Genomic DNA, 19,449 nt, shown 5'->3' with positions numbered 1-19,449 from the left:
ATTGCTGTCCAACCAAGATGTCATTCGAGTTTGGACTTGCTTTTGTACTGTCCTAATGAAGACAGCACTGAAATCTCTGGCAGATTTAAAAATTCATAGTTATAGAAAAGACTATGGGTCTGTACCCCATGGAAATACACAGTTAGGTATCCAGCTTTAGGACAATATCTGAGATTCACAACTTCCTTGAATTAAAAAAAAATTTTAGAATAATTTTGACTTACAGAAAATTCACAATAAGAGTTGGAGAGTTCCCACCTACTCTTGACTTAGTTTTCCCTAATGTTGACATTTTACATTACAATGATACATTTGTCCAAACAAATTAACATTGCTGCAATATTAACCAAACTGTAGACTTTATTTGGATTCACCAGTTTTTCCATTGATGTCTGTCTTCTATTTCACAATCTAATCCAAAATATGACACTGCATTTTATTCATTGAATTTTTAAAGCATATTTATCAGAGCAGAGTAGACAGGAGGTAGGATGGTTTAGTGGAAAAAATGTGGACTTGGGGATCAGCTAGCTAGATGTAGGTTTGTTTTTTTTTAAATATTTTATTTATTTATTTGACAGAGATCACAAGTAGGCAGAGAGGCAGGCAGAGAGAGGGGAAGCAGGCTCCCCGCTGAGCAAAGAGCCTGATGTGGGGCTCCATCCCAGGATGCTAAAATCATGACCGAACCTGAAGGCAGAGGCTTAACCCACTGAGCCACCCAGGAGCCCCTAGACGTAGTTTTAATCCTACTTCTGCCTTTTACTAGCTACTTGATATAAAAAGTAGACGGGTTTATTGTGATGATTAAATGAGATAAGGTGTGCCAAAAAGCACCTGGCACATGATTAATCTTTGTTAAATGTTTGTTTGTTAATGTTTGTTACCTTCCTCCTGATAGTGCAAAGTAGGAAACTTTTTCAGTTGCATATATCCAATGAAAACTCATTTGGCTATATTATAGGATGATCCAAGTTCAGTTCATAGGACTCTTCTTCAGGCTTGTTATCCATTAAATATAGTGCGTTTATTTGGAAAACCACTTACTGGGTTTCTGCATGTCTTCTGAGCATCTCTTTTGCCTCCAGAGCACCAAGTTCAACAGATCATATAGAAGCAACAGTGACCTTTTGTGAATTTGCAGCCTGTAGCTACAGTGGTATTGTATAGCTCCAGGAGGAGATTCCTGTAGAACCAGAAGTGAAATGCAACCCCCAGCTCTGGATTCCTTTAGCAGGCTGAGCCTCAGGCTTATTCTGGCAGCAATTCGAAGTGGGACGGGAGGTCCTCCACTTCAACAGGGTCAGCTCCTTGGGAACGGAACACCAGACTTGGCGTCAATCTCCGAGCACTGGTTTACAACTGATTTGTGAAATCGTTGACTGCTTCTATTCCCCATGTCTGCCATGCTGTAAACACTTGAGTCTGCTGTATTGATATGCTGTCTAAAGGGGTGTTATGACTTGGGAAAACAGAGTTGAGGCTGGGGTTGTGTGAGGGTGAAAACCAACCTGCTTGCTTCTGGATATTTTCCTTCCAGCCTGAGGATAGCAATGAGCGAATATGTAGAACTTTTGCTATTTTAGTGTATTGAAGAAAATCTGGCTTGGCACAAATTTTTACTCTTTGCTTGAGTATATTTAATGGTGTTGCCGAGAGTAGAGATGTCCTTTCTCAAGGCTGACTTTGGCTGCCTTGGTAGAGGGATAGATAGAGGGAAGGCCTATATAACTGTATGGTGTTGGGCTCTTTCCATTTCTGAAGCTCATGTACTGGTACTATTAAGAAGTTAGGTTGGAAAGTAATCTCCCAGGTAGAGGGGGCAATCTATTGTTATTTAGTGACCAATAGTTGGTGATACGCAGTCAGCATTTCTGAAGGATCATTCATTTGCCAAATATTTATTTGGTCCTGATTAAGTGCAATTTATTATATTAGGTACCAGATGATAGCAAGATGAATATTTTGGGGTCTCAGAAGGGCTTAAAATCTGGCGGGAGAGATAAAATACATCCATTAGGAAATATAGTAGAGGGGATGGGAGTAGTGAGGATAAAGAGGTTAATTTGGGGAGGATGAGGGCAATAGGGAGTGGATTTTTTTTTCAAGATTTTATTTATTTATTTATTTGACACAGAGAGAGAGAGACAGCGAGAGAAGGAACACGAACAGGGAGAGTGGGAGAGGGAGAAGCAGGCTTCCTGCGGAGCAGGGGGCCTGATGGGGGGCTTGATCCCAGGATCCTGGGATCATGACCTGAGCCAAAGGCAGATGCATAATGACTTAGCCACCCAGGCATCCCTGGGGAGTGGATTTTTTTGCTAGGTCTTTAGAGACAAGAATTTTGAGAGGACAAGGTTAGAGATCGATAGAGGAAGAGGGAAGAAAATGAGTAGAGCATGGAGCCATGAAAGTATGTGTATATTTCTGAGAATATTGAGTAATTCAGTCTGTCTGGGTTGTGGGGTTTGTATAGTTGTGTGGTGGGAGATTATCTTAAAAGGCATCTTGGGGACAGATTTTGAAGGCCTTTGAATGGAATGCTCAGTTTGCTGCGTACGGCATGAAGCACCCAGTGGTCCATGTCCACAGCAGTCTGTGTGTAATGTCATAGCCATGACATATAGCCAAAGTGTCCAGGGATGTACACTTTCCACAAACCAAAGCATTCAGAATCCTTTTTCTGGGGTTTTTCACATTTTAATGAAGAAAAAAAGTTAAGACTGGTAGAGGGAGCCTTCGATGTATTGCTTGGGAGTTCTTAGTAACCAAGCTATCTACCTGTGGAGAACATGGATGAGCAGTAGGTAGGAGGGAAGGTGACCTAGTGAGTCTCATGTGTGATAGTGGAGGGAGAAGATCCTGGCAGAGACTGAGTGAGTGCCTGGTTCTAGTCCTCTCCCAGGTGTAGCAGCATTCTTGCCTTTTTTGTGGTGCTGCACATTTCTCTAGGAGCCAGAAACCCCTCCTTGAGCTAGTCTCGACAAAAAGACGAATTTATTGGAATCTGATACCAAACAAGGTGAAAACCTGGAATGCAACCGGTTGAACTTAAAAGACTTGTTGTCCCATGTCACTTGCCCCTTCTCTTTTGTCATCAGGTTAGTTTTAGCCTTTCAAAGGGTTTTACCCAGAAGTTGGGAACCAGGGCTCCCAGGAGTTTTCAACTCACATTTTCTATCTTCTTACAGGGGTTCTCCTGCTTTTCTTTTAATGCCAATTTGAAAAATTCTAGGGAAGATCTCTGATTGGCCCAGTAAGGGTTGTATATCAACCCCTAGGCCAGAGGGCCTGGACTATGATTGGCAAGCCCATTGGAAACACAGAAGCCTGTTGGGGAGGAGTTGTTTTGCATTAGAAGGGGGGAGGATGCTATCTTTAGTCAAGGGACAAAACAATAAATAAATGTCACCTGAAGATGAGGTAAGCCCAGTCTGGATCCATAGCCTGGGGGCTAGGAAAGGAGGGTCTGCATTAGAGAAACATTGCCCCAGGAAGACAGGATCTGTAGACATGGTAATGCTAGAAGATGAACAGATATGGGAAGAGAAATTGTGGGCCAGTTGGTTCACTGTTGGGCTGCTGCTGTCTTAATATCTGTAGGAAACCTGATAGTTTAGTAGTTTTTACAAAGGCTGAGAAGTTCCATTTGAATCAGAAGTCAGGTGCTGTGAGGGCTTTCCTTTTCAAAGCTTTCTGATCATTCTTAGTGAACCCTACAAGTAATAATGGTATACATTTCAGAGTTTCTATTATGTACAAAGCATTGCAGTAGGGCCACATGTTATGTAATTTGATAATTGTAGCAACCTTGTCAAGTGTATTACCTGGAGGAAAGTAGCTGAGGTAAGGGAGGGTAAGAAATTTGACTCAAAAACAGGTCTGGCTCATTTAAGAGGAGTCTAAGTTCTTCCCATTACATTACCTCTACTTTATCTACTTTAGATACTACTACTCTTATAGTACTGTTAATAAAGGCTAACAGTTATTGAGCTCTTATTCTGTGCTAAGCACTTTAAATGAAATAACTCATTTAATCTTTACAAATACTGTCCTTGATTTATAGTTAGGAAAACTGAGGGCCGAAGCCCTGCAACTAGAAAGAGATGAAGACAGCACTTGAATCCAGGTCTCTTGGAGGCAGAGGCCAGATCTCTAAGCAGTACTTTCTACTGTCTCCAGCTGCATGAACGATGCTTGTCCAGTAAGAGTTCCAAGTCAGCCGTTGCTACCATTCTTCTCTGATAAGTAGTTCACAACGTGGGAAAAGGATAAAGCTGGTGGCAATGTTTCCTCCCACAGTCTTCAGTGCTTTCTTTGCCTTAGTGTCAAGATTTGCACTAAAGGAAAAACAATTCACAAAGTGATTAGGGTCTCCTTTTCAAGGACATGATTAAAGAATAAACAAGAATGCCAACTTAATGGATGATGTCTCAGTGTAGTATTGGCTAAAAAAAAAAAAGAAAAGAAAAGAAAAGAAAAAAAATTTAAGAGAAGCGTAGAGGGCAAAGGAAGAGGGAAAGAATCTTAAGCAAGCTCCATGCCCAATGCAGAGCCTGATATGGGCATCAGTCTCACAGCCCTGAGTTCATGCCCTGAGCTGAAATGAAGTCAGGCACTTAACTGACTGAGCCATCCAGGCACCTCTTGGCTAAAAATTTTATTGGCTCACTGATCACATTTACTCTTTAACCAGAAGTTTCCTATTCTATTAAAATATAAAGATCAAAAAACTGTCTTTATTTTTATTTTATTTATTTATTTTTTAAGATTTTATTTATATATTTGACAGAGAGAGAGAGAGAGAGATCACAAGTAAGCAGAGAGGCAGGCAGAGAGCCCAATACAGGGCTCAATGCAGAACTTGATCCCAGGACTCTGAGATCATAACCTGAGCCAAAGGCAAAGGCCTAATCCACTGAGCCACCGGGGGCCCAAAGTGAGCTTCACTCTGAGTCATGTATCTGGTTTGGATGTGGTCTTTTTCAATAAGACAATAGCAGCACAATAAGTCTCCAGGTCAGCATAGCATTTGCATTGCCTATTTGAGTAAACTTACATTTGGTTAGCTCCTGTTAGTGAACAATACTATGATTAAGCAGATGACATGATTTGTTTATTAGGCGAATCTCTGATGTCTACATTTTAATATAAGCGCTGTGCTGCTGTAGCTTGCTTTGGTCCACTGGTTCCTAGATGTTGTATCCAGCTGTTCATCGGGTTCCCCCTCCGTAACCCATGGAAACCCCAACTGTATTACCACACTATGGGTTTTCTACTGAGTTCACCGTTTAAAAAAGTGGGAGTTGGAACATTCCTTTTTATGTTTTTATTGAAAAGAGCAAAAGTGCTATGAAAAGGTAAAATGACTATTTGTGTATATAGCTGATATTCTTTGTATGGGTTAATTTGAAAAACTTTGCATGCCTACTTCTGATGGAATTTGAAGATAGTGCTTGGCTTAAAATTTTTTTCACAGTAAAGTAGTATTTGATGCTCATTCATTCTTCACTGTACTTATTCAATAAAATATCAACAAATCCTTATTATGTGGTTGAACATGTGTCCCTTATGGAGGGAGGAGTTTATCCAATAGAGCTCTTTACAGACTTTGTTTTGCAGTCTTGATAACTGCATTGAATGTGGCTTACAACTGCCAGAGACATTCAGGCTCTCAGATCCTACAATTGCTGAAATAAAGTGTATACTCCTGGAGGTGTTGGGAGGGGGGTGTAAGAACCAGGTGACGCAGTTAAGTATGCTTGACAGTCTTGAAGCAAGTGGCTATCTGCAGAGCAGATGCCAGATACTATGTATAGAAGTATCTGACATTTAGTGAGAATCTGTAATATTTAGGGTCGGTGTAGGGACTTTTGTTCTAGATCATTTCCCCAAACTTTTACCTGCCAATACATCGTATTTTCTGTGCTTGCATGAGTGTGCAAGTATAAGGGAGAGTATAAAGCACAGGGTATCGAATTGTTCAAAAGAAAATGCCAGTCTAAATTATTGATTACGTACACAGGGCATAAATCTTTGAAATCATGGTAATGTTTCCAGACTGTACAAGATGGAATCTATGTCTTAGATTTCCTTAAAAAAACGCTGCTAGATGCATGGAGATGGAGCTTTGCGTACAATTTACCATTTTAATAACCCCAGCCGGAGATCTGAGGTAGTGTACTGGCCTACGGAAGCTAAGACCGAGCACCCACTGCAGGACCGGAAAACTTGCTGCCGGAACGTTTGTGCTGCAGTGTCTCGCCTCCGGCCGGTGCTCATTCTCAAAGGGACCGTTTCAGCCGAGTGCCTGTTGGTAGGAACCCGCTTGGCGTCGGGTCTGTGGAGGTTTGGGGGTGCTCTGGCTGTAACTGAAGCAGGCGTCGGAGAGAGTCCATCGGAGACAAGGCGCCATGGACGATCAGGGCTGCCCCCGGTGTAAGACCACTAAATACCGGAACCCCTCCTTGAAGTTGATGGTGAATGTGTGCGGACACACGCTGTGAGTTGGGAGACAGTGGGTTCCATGGGGGGCGGGGGCTGAGACGCGCAGGGTGGGAGGAGGGAGCCGGGAGAGACTTGGCCTCGGCTCAGGGGAGGAAAGAGGGCGTCGTTCGTTTCGACACTGAGGAGGAAAATGGGAAAAGGAGCGTTGTTTCTGTGAACGGACTCCAGCCGCCAGCCCCTGAGCCGCGCCGGCCTGCTTTGGACTGCTGGTGCCCAGATGTAGTACCCAGCAGTTTGCCAGGCTCCCCCCTCCACAGCCCACGCGTTTCCACACCGTGTTGACAGCCGGGGTCCAGCCGTGTCGCTGGCGAAGGGGCGGCGGATTGGAGTGTTTTCATTTCACGCGCAGTTTTTTTATTGACAAGGGCGAAATTGCTATGAAAACAAAATTCCTGTGAGTATCTACTTGTGTTCATTATGGGGGTTGATTTGAAAACCCCCGTCTGTAAACCAATTTGCCTTGACGGAGTTTGGTTAGATACTCTCCTCGCTGAAAGGGAGAAAGTCTAGATTCTCGGCAGTTAATTTTGGAGAGAGAATGATGGCTGGCATTTAACGAGGCCACCATGTGTGCCAGGCACTGTTCTAAGCTTTTGCCATGAGTTGTCTCCCTTCATTCCCTCATCAGCCCCATGAGGTTAAGTACTCGTCTTATTCCCATTTCACAGAGAAGGAGGCCGAGACTGCTCAAGGTCCCTTATTCAGTGGGCCCTGCTAGAATTGGAACACACCATGTTTGATGGTGGAACGCTCATTTTGGGGAAGGGACGGGAAAGAGGGAGGTTGAGTTTGCGTATTTTGAAGAACAAGTGCAGGAATTGGTCAATATATTTCTTGTCACATTTTTTTTTTTTTAAGATTTTATTTATTTATTTGACAGACAGAGATCACAAGTAGGCAGAGAGGAAGGCAGAGAGAGAGAGAGGGAAGCAGGCTCCCTGCTGAGCAGAGACCCTGGTATCAGGACCCTGGGATCATGACCTGAGCCAAAGGCAGAGGCTTTAACCCACTGAGCCACCCAGGTGCCCCTCTTGTCACATTTTTTAAAAATATATTTTATTTATTTATTAGAGAGAGAGCGTGCCCGCACGATGGGGGGTCAGTAGGGGCAGAAGTTATGGCGGCCAGTGTAGGGGGAGCAGACTCCTTGCTGAGCAAGGAGCCCCATGTGGGACTCATTCCCTTGACTGCTGGATCCTGATCTGAGCCTAAAGCGAAGACTTAACCGACTGGGCCGCTCAGGCTCCCCTTCTCGCCACGTCTTTATGGTCACATGTAGTATAGTAAAGGTGGTTTTATAAAGTGCTTTGGGATTAAAGGTGATATATTATGGTGAGCATATATATATTCCTGTAATTTCTCTGAGGTTTCTTAGAAATAAAAAATCACATATAAGCTGCAGAGTGATAGACTAAGTCTTTGAGTGAGCAAAACTTGCATGATCAGTTGTAGTTATTATAATAAGGTTTATTAACTTGCTTAATTGGTACTTTTTCTTTTATTTTTTTTTAAAAGATTTTATTTATTTATTTGATAGACAGAGATCACAGCAGGCAGAGAGGCAGGCAGAGAGAGAGGAGAGGAAGCAAGCTGCCTGCTGAGCAGAGAGCCCAATGCTGGCCTCCATCCCAGGACCCTGGGACCATGACCTGAGCCGAAAGCAGAGGCTTTAATTCACTGAGCCACCCAGGCGCTCCGGTTTTTTTTCCTTATTTTCATTTTCTTTTGCTCTATCCAGTAAAGGGAATGCAATAGAACTGTGATTGAATGGTTTAAGATTAGAAATAAGGTAAAAGTAATAGAATGCATGGAAAAGGGGAAGTGAGATAAACAGTGTATAAAGACTAATAGGTTTTTAGGGAGATTTCGTTCAATTTCTCTTCATTTGCCTGTAGCAGGTGTGTTGGTGCTCAAAGAAAGTGAATTTGCTTTTTTGAAGGATACTAAATGTAATTTTCTGCCAGATGTTTCCCTGCTGAGCAGAGAGCCCCATGTGGGGCTGGATCCCAGGACCTCAGGATCATGACCCAAGCTGAAGGCAGAGGCTTAACCCACTGAGCCACCCAGGCGCCCCTGAAATAATTTATTTTTTAATTAGAGATTGCTTTTGTTGTTTCCTTAGTCCTTCTTGTTTTCTCATAAGAGTTAAGAATTATCTAAGTTATTGGGGCCTGGCTGGCTCACTTGGTAGAGCATGTGACTCTTGATCTTGGAGTTGTGAGTTTGAGCCCCACGTTGGGTGTAGAGATTACTTAAAAAATAAAATCATTAAAAAAATTGTCAAAGTTATTCTTGTGTTTCATTTATTTTGGTTTAGTTACTAATTTGTTAGCTATAGCCCACATTTTATATAGTTCTTTTTTGACTTGATATATGAACAAAATGAATAAGAGTATAGAGAGTATTGGCTAAGAGAATAAATTTATGATTTTGAATTCTTTGCACGGTCCCTATATAGGGCTTTGGCTTTGGGCAAATTACTTCTTGTACTCATTTTTCTTATTTGTACGATAGAGATAGCAGCACTACCTATATTACAGTGTTTGAGGATTAAATACTGTATGTAAAGTATTTAGAGGTGTTTTATAGAGTTTCTGTCTCTACTGTCAAATACAGTATTTGTTTAATACTATCTATGGTATTTGTTTGACGCTATCATATTCTTACTTGTGGGTAGTATGTGTGCTAAGCAGAAATGAAATTGAAACAGGAGTCATTTGGGCTACTATGAAGGACTTGCACAATAATGATTATATTTAAATGAATTCAAGAGACTAATAATATGCTAAAATGATAGGTTTAATTATAGTGACCCTATTGTGATAGAGTGAGTAGGAGTAGTGATTCATGAAAGATATGAAGTGTAGGATTATGGAAAGATTAATTAGGGTGTATGGTTTATGGGAGAAAATACAGGAGCAAAAAGGAGAAAGGAGGTGAAACATTCCGAAAATATTCCTCCCTTACCTGCTAGTAGTTGAGGAAGCATATTCAGTTCAATCCAGCAAATACCCAAATGAATTGATTACATGTACCTGAAAGAAGTTTGGATTCCATGTTCGTTTGTTTTTCAATTCAAGGATGAGCTTTGTTTTAATTACAGAAAAGTGTGATTTTTTTCTTTTTCTTTTTCAGGACCACTTGTTTTAAGAAACAGGCCTTTCATAGAAATCTTTCATAGAATTCTGGAGCCATACTGATTTAGATCGAGTTATATCTAATTCTCATTTAACCAGGTCTTTAACAATAATTTAATTTTAATCCCAGCCATTCTTGGAAAAACTCATCTCTGGAAACTTTAGATGTATTTGATTTTACTAAATCCACTTTTTTTCATTTTAAACATGCATAAGACACAGAGTAGTAGAATAAACAAACATGTCCTGATATATAAAAGTCAGCATTTGGCCATATTTACTTAAAACCTTTTTCTCTTCCCTTTTCTATTCCTGCTTCTCACCTACTGATGAGTTTCTGAGAGTTACTACTATGAATTTTACTGATTGCATCTCTGTGGTATTAATATGTTCCTCTGTATTTTCTCTAAATTATTAGTTTTATTTATTTATTTAAAAGATTTTATTTATTTATTTGACAGAGAAAGAAATCACAAGTAGGCAAGAGAGGCAGGCAAAAAGAGAGGGAAGCAGACTCCTTGCTGAGCAGAGAGCCTGATGCGGGCCTCGATCCTAGGACCCTGAGATTATGACCTGAGCCAAAGGCAGAGGCTTAACCCACTGAGCCACCCAGGTGCCGTTTTAGTTGTAATTAGAAGCTATATCAGGTTAAAGCTCAACTTTTTATTGTTGGAAAGAATGACTCATAAGTGGCATTAATTTCTTTGTTCTAACTGATACTCTGGACTAACCTTTATGCAAATTAGGAAAGTGTCTCCTTTGGGCAGGAAAAGTAGGAAAAGGGACTCATTCTTGGTGAAAGAATTTGAAAAAGGGGACTTTGTAGATATATTATTGTTAATTTCTAATTTTCTGTTGTGGTAGGAGAAGATTATTAAATTTCAGTCTTTTGAAATTTTCTGAAAACTTATTTATGGTCCAGCAAATGGTCTATTTCGGTGAGCAGTCAGTGTATATTTGAAAAAAATGGGGGGACCTGGGTGGCTCAGTAGATTAAAGCCTCTGCCTTCGGCTCGGGTCATGATCCCAGGGTCCTGGGATTGAGCCCTGCATCAGGCTCTCTGCTCAGCATGGAGCCTGCTTCCCTTCCTCTCTCTCTGCCTGCCTCTCTGCCTACTTGTGATCCCTGTCTGTCAAACAAATAAATAAAATATTAAAAAAAAAAAAAAAAAGAGAAGAATGTTCTGTGGCTGCTGGGTGTATTATAAATGTCGATTAGGTCAGCTTGGTTGGTGGCGTTACTCAGATCATCTATATTTTACAAATTTAATTTGTCTACTCATTTTATCAATTACTCCAACTAGATTGTGGATCTGTCAGTTTCTCCTTTTAGTTCTGTTATGTTTCATGTATTTTGAAGTTCCTTTATTAGGTACATAGATATGTAGGATTGCTGTGTTTTCCTGACGACGATCTCCTTTTGTCATCATGAAATGTCTCTTTTTGTCTCTTGAAGTATTCTTTATCCTGCAGTTTTTGTCTGAATTAAATAGTCATGTCAGTTTTCTTATGCTTACTGTTTGATGGTATATCTTTTTCCATCCTTTTTACCTTCAACCAGTTTATATTACTAGTTAGTTAACATCTTGCTCTTTTATCTGGCCTTCAAATTTCTGCCTTTTAGTTGGTGTATTTGTCCTTTTATATTTAATGTGATGATTGATCTCATTGAGTTTAGGTCTACTTGTTTCCCGTTTGTTCCTTTTGGTTTTTGTTCTTGTTCCCTTCTTGCCTTATTTTGATTAATTGCATATTTTAAAGTATTGGCCATTAGCAATAGCTCTTTGTTATTATTTTAATATTGTAAATAGTTTTTGAGTGGTTTCTCTACGTATAACAATGTATATCTTTATCAAAGTGTATTTAGAGTCACTATCTGGCACTCTCCATTTTTCACTTCCCATTTAGCAGCTTCTCAAACATGAACAATGTAATTCTGTTTACTCACCCATTTCATCTTTTAGGCTGATCATGTATCTTTTACTTCTATATATGATTCAGTATTGTTATTTTTGCTTTAAACAGTTGTCTTTAAGGAAAAGTAGAAAATTAAAAAATAGTCTTTTTAAAAACATATTTTTTGAGATGTAATTCACATTCCACAAAATTCATCCATTTTAAGTGTAGAGTTTGTGGCTTCAAGTATATTCTCCGAGATTGCTTCCATTACCACAATCAACTTTAGAACATTTTTGTCACTTCATAAAGAAACCCCTCGGTCACTTAGCCATCACCCTCCAAACAGTCCCTCTCCGCCGTTGCCCCCCTCTGGCCTGAGGGAACCATTAATCTTTCTTTCTCTATGGATTGCCTGTTTGGGGTAATTCACCTAAGTGGGATCATTCAATATGTGGTCTTCTGTGATTGGCTTTTTCATTTCATTTCATTTTTAAAAAGATTTTACTTATTTATTTGACATAAAGAGAAAGAGAGAGCACCGGCAGGGGGAGTGGCAGGCAGAGAGAGAGGGAGAAACAGGCTCCCTGAAGAGCAGGGGAGCCTGATGTGGGACTTGATCCCAGGACCCCAGGTTCATGACCTGAGACGAAGGCACTTGCTTAACCAACTGAGAACCCAGCCCCCTCTGTGATTGGCTTTTACATAGAATTAATATTTTTATGGTTCATCTATGTTGTAGCCTGTATCAGCACTTTATTTCTTTCTGTTACTGAGGAGTATACCATTGTATAGATATATCACTTTTTATTTATCCTTTCATTAGTTGATGGACATTTGGGTTGTTTTCACTTTTTGGCTCTTGTGATAATGCTGTTAGGAACATTCATGTACAAATTTTTTTTTTTTTTAAAGATTTTATTCATTCATTCGACAGAGAGAAATCACAAGTAGATGGAGAGGCAGACAGAGAGAGAGAGAGAGGGAAGCAGGCTCCACGCTGAGCAGAGAGCCCGATGCGGGACTCGATCCCAGGACCCTGAGATCATGACCTGAGCCGAAGGCAGCGGCTTAACCCACTGAGCCACCCAGGCGCCCCTTCATGTACAAATTTTTGTATGCACATATGATTTTATTTCTCTTGTACTTAGGAATATATATGTATATATTTTAAAGATTTTATTTATTTATTTGACAGAGAGAGAGAGCTCACAAGTAGACAGAGAGACAGGCAGAGGGAGGGAGGGAAGCAGGCTCCCTGCTGAGCAGAGAGCCCGATGTGGGGCTCAATGTGGGACTCGATCTCAGGACCCTGAGACCATGACCTGAGCCGGAGGCAGAGGCTTTAATCCACTGAGCCACCCAGGCACTCCAGGAGTATAATTTTTGGTTCATATGATAACTAAGTTTTACTATTTCAGGAAGTGTAAGACTGTTTTTCAAAGTGGCTGCAGCATTTTACATTCCTGCTAGCAGTGTATGAAGGTTCAGTTTCTCTACATCTTTTGCCAGCACCTGTTATTTAACTTTTTTTGGGTTATAGCCATCCTACTGGGTATAAAGTGGTGAAAAGTAGTCTTTTATATTCACCTACTTATTTACTGTCTTTGGTGTCCTCCTTCTTCCCTTTGCCTGAAGAATTTTCCTTAGCATTTCTTGTAGGTCTGTTGGTGAATAATTCTCCTAGATTTTGTTTATCTGAAAGTGATATTATTTTGCTCTACTGTGTGAAGGATTATTTTTGCTGAATATGAAATTAGAGGTTGGCATTTCACCACAAGAAAGATACTGTTTTCTGATCTCCATTGTTTGTGATAGGAAGTTGGCTGTTACTCAGGTCTTTGGTTCCATTTACATAAAAACCTTTCGGGGCCGCTTTTAAGATTTTTTTTCTTTAATTTTTGTTTCTGGCAGTTTGAGTATGTTCTAGTTGTATTTTTGTTTGTTTGTATTCATCCTAGTTGAGGTTTGATGAGCTTAGTAAGTCAGTATTTTTTATTCTATTGGAAAATTTTCGTGATTCTGAACTATTTACACTTTCTTCTTATTTTGGAACTCGAATTACATGTATGTTGGACTCTGACATTCTCTAAGTCCCAGTGGTATGATTTATTTTTCTTCAGTCATTTTTCTCTCTGTTCTTTAGTTACTTTCTATTGATCTATCTTCAAGTTCACTGACTCCCATATGCCATTTCTAATCTTCTTTTAAGCTCTTTCAGCATAATTGTTACTGTACTTTTTGCTCTAGGGTTTTCATTTTATTCTTTTTTGTAATTTTTGTTGCTTTGATTGGATGTCTTATTCATACATTCATTAAGACCATATTTTCTTTTAGTTCTTTGAATGTATTTTCCTTTAATTCTTTGAACATATTTTGTGTTAATACTCTTAAAATATTTATAATAGCTGATTTTAAAGTTTCTATTTGCTAGATCCAACATCTTGGCTATTGCAGGGTTGGTTTCTATTGACTGTTCTTTTTTTTTTTTTTTTTTTAAAGATTTTATTTATATACTTGACAGACAGAGATCACAAGTAGGCAGAGAGGCAGAGAGAGAGGAGGAAGCAGGCTCCCTGCTGAGCAGAGAGCCCGATGTGGGGCTCGATCCCAGGACCCTGGGACCATGACCTGAGCCGAAAGCAGAGGCTTAACCCACTGAGCCATCCAGGCGCCCCTATTGACTGTTCTTTTTGACCTTGGGTCACGTTTTTCTTTTTCCTTTTATGAATGTTTAGTACTTTTTTCAAATGTAAACTGGATCATGAGGCTGCTACATTTTAGAGATACTGGATTTTATCTTTCTCTCTGTGTGTTTGTGTCTGTATGTGTGTTTTAATTTTGTAGGTAGATCACTTACTGGCTGATCACCTTGAACTTTGTAAGCTTGGTTTTAATTTTTGCTAAGTCAGATCTGCGGAGATCCCAGTGTGTTTCCTTACTTTAGTGCGACTCAATGTCCTAACTTTTAATTCCTTGCAAAATTTGTTGTGTCCTGATTTTAAGCTTTGTTAGGGGAGTCTGAAATAAGTCTTTTTCTAGGTTTTGGCCCTTACTCTTATTTGGTAACTTTTTGGTATTTCGGCTGGATGTCTAAAGTGTTAAGATATAATGCGGTATCTCTACTCTGACTGGGTGGGAACTTCACAGAATATACACCACTCCCTTTTTAATTTTTTAATTTTATTTATTTATTTGAGAGAGGGAGGGGGAGAGAGAGAATGAGCTGGAGGAGAGGGAAGGAGACAGGGATAAGTAGACTCCTTGCTGAGCAGGGAGCCTGATGCAGGGCGTGATACCAGGACCATGAGATCATGACCTGAGCCAAAGTCAAGGGTCCGATGCTTAACTGACCCAGCCACCCAGGGGCACCTCATATATCCACCACTCTTAACTACCTTTTATTCCTCTCTCATCCACTGTTCTTTAAGCCTTGATTGGTTTTTCCCTGCACAGGTATAGCCTTTTGGCCAAGGACTTATGGGGGGTTTCCTATATAGACTTCTGGACCTGCTGCTTTGCAGTTTTCAGTCATATCAACTGCACTGAACTCTGATCTCTGACTCTTCAGTTTACCATAACCACTGTGCCCTTCTTAAACTCTTACTTGCTGGTCTTGGTCATGGAAATTGTGCCAGGTAGAAAACCGAGGCAATTGTGGGGATTGCTTTGTTAGTTTCCCATCTCAGAGGGATTATAGTGTTTGTGTTGCCTATTGTCCAATGCCTGAAAACCTGCGTCTCATACATTTGTTTGTTTTATGGTTGCTTATGGTGAGAATACTAGTCTGGTATCAGTTAACTCCATCATGTTTTTAAGGAAAAGCTGGCCTTAACTATTGTTGAGTCATTTGCTTCCTTAGTCTTAGTTCTATATGTACATGTTCATTTTCTTACCTCAAAATTGGCAGTTGCTTGTACCTATTTAACATTTCTTTTGTAGTTTCTAATTTTTTCACTACTTTAATTTTTTCCCTAATACTTTTCTAAGCATTCCTTTTTTCTTTTTAGTGGAGTGAATATTTTCAATTGATTAGAATATAATATTGCAGAACAGCTTCAGAAAATTAATGTCTCATATCTTTTTTTTTTTAAAGATTTTTAAAATTTTATTTATTTGTCATAGAGAGTGAAGTGAGAGCAAGCACAGGCAGACAGAGTGGCAGGCAGAGGCAGAGGGAGAAGCAGGCTCCCTGCCAAGCAAGGAGCCCGATGTGGAACTCGATCCCAGGATGCCGGGATCATGACCTGAGCCGAAGGCAGCCGCCCAACCAACTGAGCCACCCAGGCGTCCCTGTCTCATATCTTTTGTATGACAATTGCAATAAACATCTCAAGATTATTTTTGTAGGGGTGATGGTTTTGTTTTCAGTATGAGTTGATGTCCTATATTTTTCATAATCCAAATCTATTGAGTAGCGGAAAGAACACTGAGTCACAAGTTAGAAAATCTAGGTTCTTGGTGCACCTGGGTGGCAAAGTCTTTTATTTTTAATTTTTTTTAAAATATTTTATTTATTTATTTGAGAGAGAGACAGTGAGAGAGAGCATGAGCGAGGAGAAGGTCAGAGGGAGAAGCAGACTCCCCATGGAGCTGGGAGCCCGATGCGGGACTCGATCCCGGGACTCCGGGATCATGACCTGAGCCGAAGGCAGTTGTCCAACCAACTGAGCCACCCAGGCGTCCCTGGCAAAGTAAAGGTCTGACTCTTGGTTTTAGCTCAGGTCATGATCTTAGGGTCATGAAATTGAGTCCTACCTAGGGGCTTCTTGCTCATTGTGGAGTCAGCTGGAAATTCTCTTTCCCTCTCCTTTGCCCCTCCCACTTGTGTGTGCACTCTCTCTCAAATAAATAAAAAATTTTTAAAGATTTTATTTATTTATTTGACACAGAGAGAGAGACAGTGAGAGAGAGAATACAAGCTGGGGAGTGGGAGAGGGAGAAGCAGGCTTCCTGCTGAGCAGGGAGCCCAATGTGGGGCTCCATCCCAGGACCCTGGGATCATGACTTGAGCTGAAGGCATGATCGCTTAACCAGCTGAGCCACCCAGGTGCCCCACAAATAACTATGTCTTAAAGAAAAAAAAAGAAAAAGAATATCTGTGTTCTTGGTTTGCCATAACCAGCCAGTTTTATGCCAGCCATTTAACTTTGAATTATTTGTTTGGAATAGATAATAATTTTTTCTGCCTTTAATCTCTTAAAATTTAGATAGTTTAGTCAATAGTTAATTAGAAGATTATTGTGGTCAGTAGTTTTGGTCTCTGAATTCACATCATTAATAAAACTCAAGATACAAAAGATTTAGTAATTTTTGTTAGTTGTGATTATTCTTTTTTTTTTTTTTTTAAGATTTTATTTATTTATTTGACAGAGAGAAATCACAAGTAGATGGAGAGGCAGGCAGAGAGAGAGAGGGAAGCAAGCTCCCTGCTGAGCAGAGAGCCCGATGTGGGACTCGATCCCAGGACCCTGAGATCATGACCTGAGCCGAAGGCAGCGGCTTAACCCACTGAGCCACCCAGGCGCCCAGTTGTGATTATTCTTTTCCAATATGGAGGAGAGTGCTGATCATTCTGTTTACAGAATATGATTACTTCAGTATGGATTGATTTTGTTTTATGGCTGTGATACATATTTTTTGGTTTGATGAGAAGTGATTATTAGTGTACTTTAGTCTTTAAGATGCAATGTGTGCTAATATATGTAGTTCCTTTTCTCATCTAGTGTAACCTAATGTTATAGTTCTTTAAAACTACAGTTACTAATATTTAGTAATTATGTTATTTGTAATGTGTCTCTTTGTATCTTATCTCCATGCTGCTTCTCTTCTTACCTTATCTCTGTTCTGTTCTTTTCTAATCCTTTTCTTCTTACTGGCAGTCCTTTTTAAAGATTCATTTTACCTGGTCTGTGGCTGTTATATATATGTCTCTCTCTCTCTCTCTCTCTCTCTCTCTCTCTCTATATATATATATATATATATATATACATATTTTTTTTCCCCTCCTGTTTTGGAGGAAAACTTTTGTGAAATTTTGCCTGTAGGTATCAGAAAATTGCATAGGAACCTTGGCTTCATGAATGGACATTCTTTAGGATTTCTTTCTTTAGAAGTTGTATTATCAAAATTGTGTTGTAAGATTCAAACAGGTAATATGAAGCTGTTTTTGAGATGTTCACACTCATTTGTTAAAATACAAGTTATTTTTTTCTGCAAGAACCTGAAAAAGTAGCATATTACTTTCCTTTAGGAATATAAGTATAAACAGACGGAATTATTTTCTTTTTTTTGAAAGTAGTTCTTTTTTAAAATTTTATTTTATTTAGTTATTTGACAGAGAGAGCACAAGTAGAGGGAGTGACAGGCAGAGGGAGAGAAAGAAGCAGGCTCCCTGCTGAGCAAGAAGCCCGATGATGCCAGGCTTTATCCCAGGACCCTGGGATTGTGACCTGAGCTGAAGGCAGACGCTTTACTGACTGAGCCACCCAGGCACCCCCAATTTATTTTCTCATTGCTTTTTTTCCTGCTTTGGACATAAACTATTAAATCTAATGAATGGTTAGTGATTTCTGCCTGAGTTTGAATCCTAGGTTTGCTACTTATTAGCTGTGTGATGGAGGGAAAAGTAGTCATATTCTTTTTTTTTTTTTTTAAAGATTTTATTTATTTATTTGACAGAGAGAGATCACAGTAGGCAGGGAGGCAGGCAGAGAGAGGGGAAGGGAAGCAGGCCCCCTGCCGAGCAGAGAGCCCGATGCGGGACTCAATCCCAGGACCCTGAGATCATGACCTGAGCCGAAGGCAGCGGCTTAACCCACTGAGCCACCCAGGCGCCCAAAGTAGTCATATTCTTTAAGCACTTGATTTCTTACCTGTACAATGAGTTTACCAGTAGCCTGTACCTCACAAGATTACTGTGAGGATTAGATTATACACAGTTCAACTAAGTTTAAGAATTCAGGTAATTTTTTTTTTTTTTTAAAGATTTTATTTATTTATGGGGGGGGGAGAGAGCGAGCACAGGCAGACAGAATGGCAGGCAGAGGCAGAGGGAGAAGCAGGCTCCCTGCAGAGCAAGGAGCCGGATGCAGGACTCGATCCCAGGACGCTGGGATCATGACCTGAGCCAAAGGCAGCTGCTTAACCAACTGAGCCACCCAGGCATCCCAAGAATTCAGGTAAATTTAAGAGTAAACTTAATTTGTAATCAACTATAAGGAGTTGTTTTTAGTATTATGAATGTACATAACACAGTTTTTAGGTTAAGTGTCAATCTTTTTGGCAGTTTACTTCCTGTTTACCTAGTAGCTGGTCGCTGAGATAGTAAATAGAATGAGAATAATTGAAAATTTAATCTGCAGTGGTTTCATTCACATTTCAAACGTGTGAAGTCTGTTTTCAAAGAGAAAGAAGACTCAGTAGTAATTTATTAGTTGTTGCTTACTATTAAATATGTTTGTAGTCTTTCTTGTGTACACTCAGTAGAATTTCCAGATGACTGATACCCAAACTTGCCTTATCCTAAGAATCATCTTGGTTGCCTAATTAAATTACAAATTTTGGGGCTCCACATAGATCTTTTGGGGAGAGACCTTGTATTTTATGCATCTTAGGAGAGTCTTGTGTTCAAGCAGTGTTGGAAAACAAGATGTGCGTGTACAATAGTGAGTGTGGCAGACATGGTTCCTGCCTGAATTAGTTTTATAGTGTTTGAGCTAAAGGAAATTAGTTTTTTTCTCTTTGCAAGAAAGACAAGGGAAGTTTAGAGTTATAAAAATGTATTTTGTAATTAAGGTGTAAAAGTGAGCTTTTTTTAAAAATTTTTTTTTAAAAGATTTTATTTATTTATTTGACAGAGAGAGATCACAAGTAGGCAGAGAGGCAGGCAGAGAGAGAGAGGAGGAAG

The 19,449-nt window shown here is 39.9% G+C and overlaps 1 protein-coding gene across 2 annotated transcripts in view; it reads left to right on the top strand.

The window, feature by feature from the left end:
- Positions 1-6,298: 6,298 nt before the first annotated feature.
- MNAT1 (MNAT1 component of CDK activating kinase) overlaps positions 6,299-19,449 on the top strand; it is a 209,348-nt gene continuing 196,197 nt past the window's right edge. For both annotated transcript variants that reach the window (XM_044231026.1, XM_044231025.1), the window contains exon 1: positions 6,299-6,502. In XM_044231026.1, coding sequence (XP_044086961.1) covers positions 6,414-6,502 — 89 coding nt within the window. In that variant the 5' untranslated portion in view covers positions 6,299-6,413. The remainder of the gene's footprint in view (positions 6,503-19,449) is intronic.

The sequence above is a fragment of the Neovison vison genome, chromosome 13, assembly GCF_020171115.1.
Source record: "Neovison vison isolate M4711 chromosome 13, ASM_NN_V1, whole genome shotgun sequence".
NCBI lineage: Eukaryota > Metazoa > Chordata > Mammalia > Carnivora > Mustelidae > Neogale > Neogale vison.
This window is presented reverse-complemented; position numbering and strand designations above follow the sequence as displayed.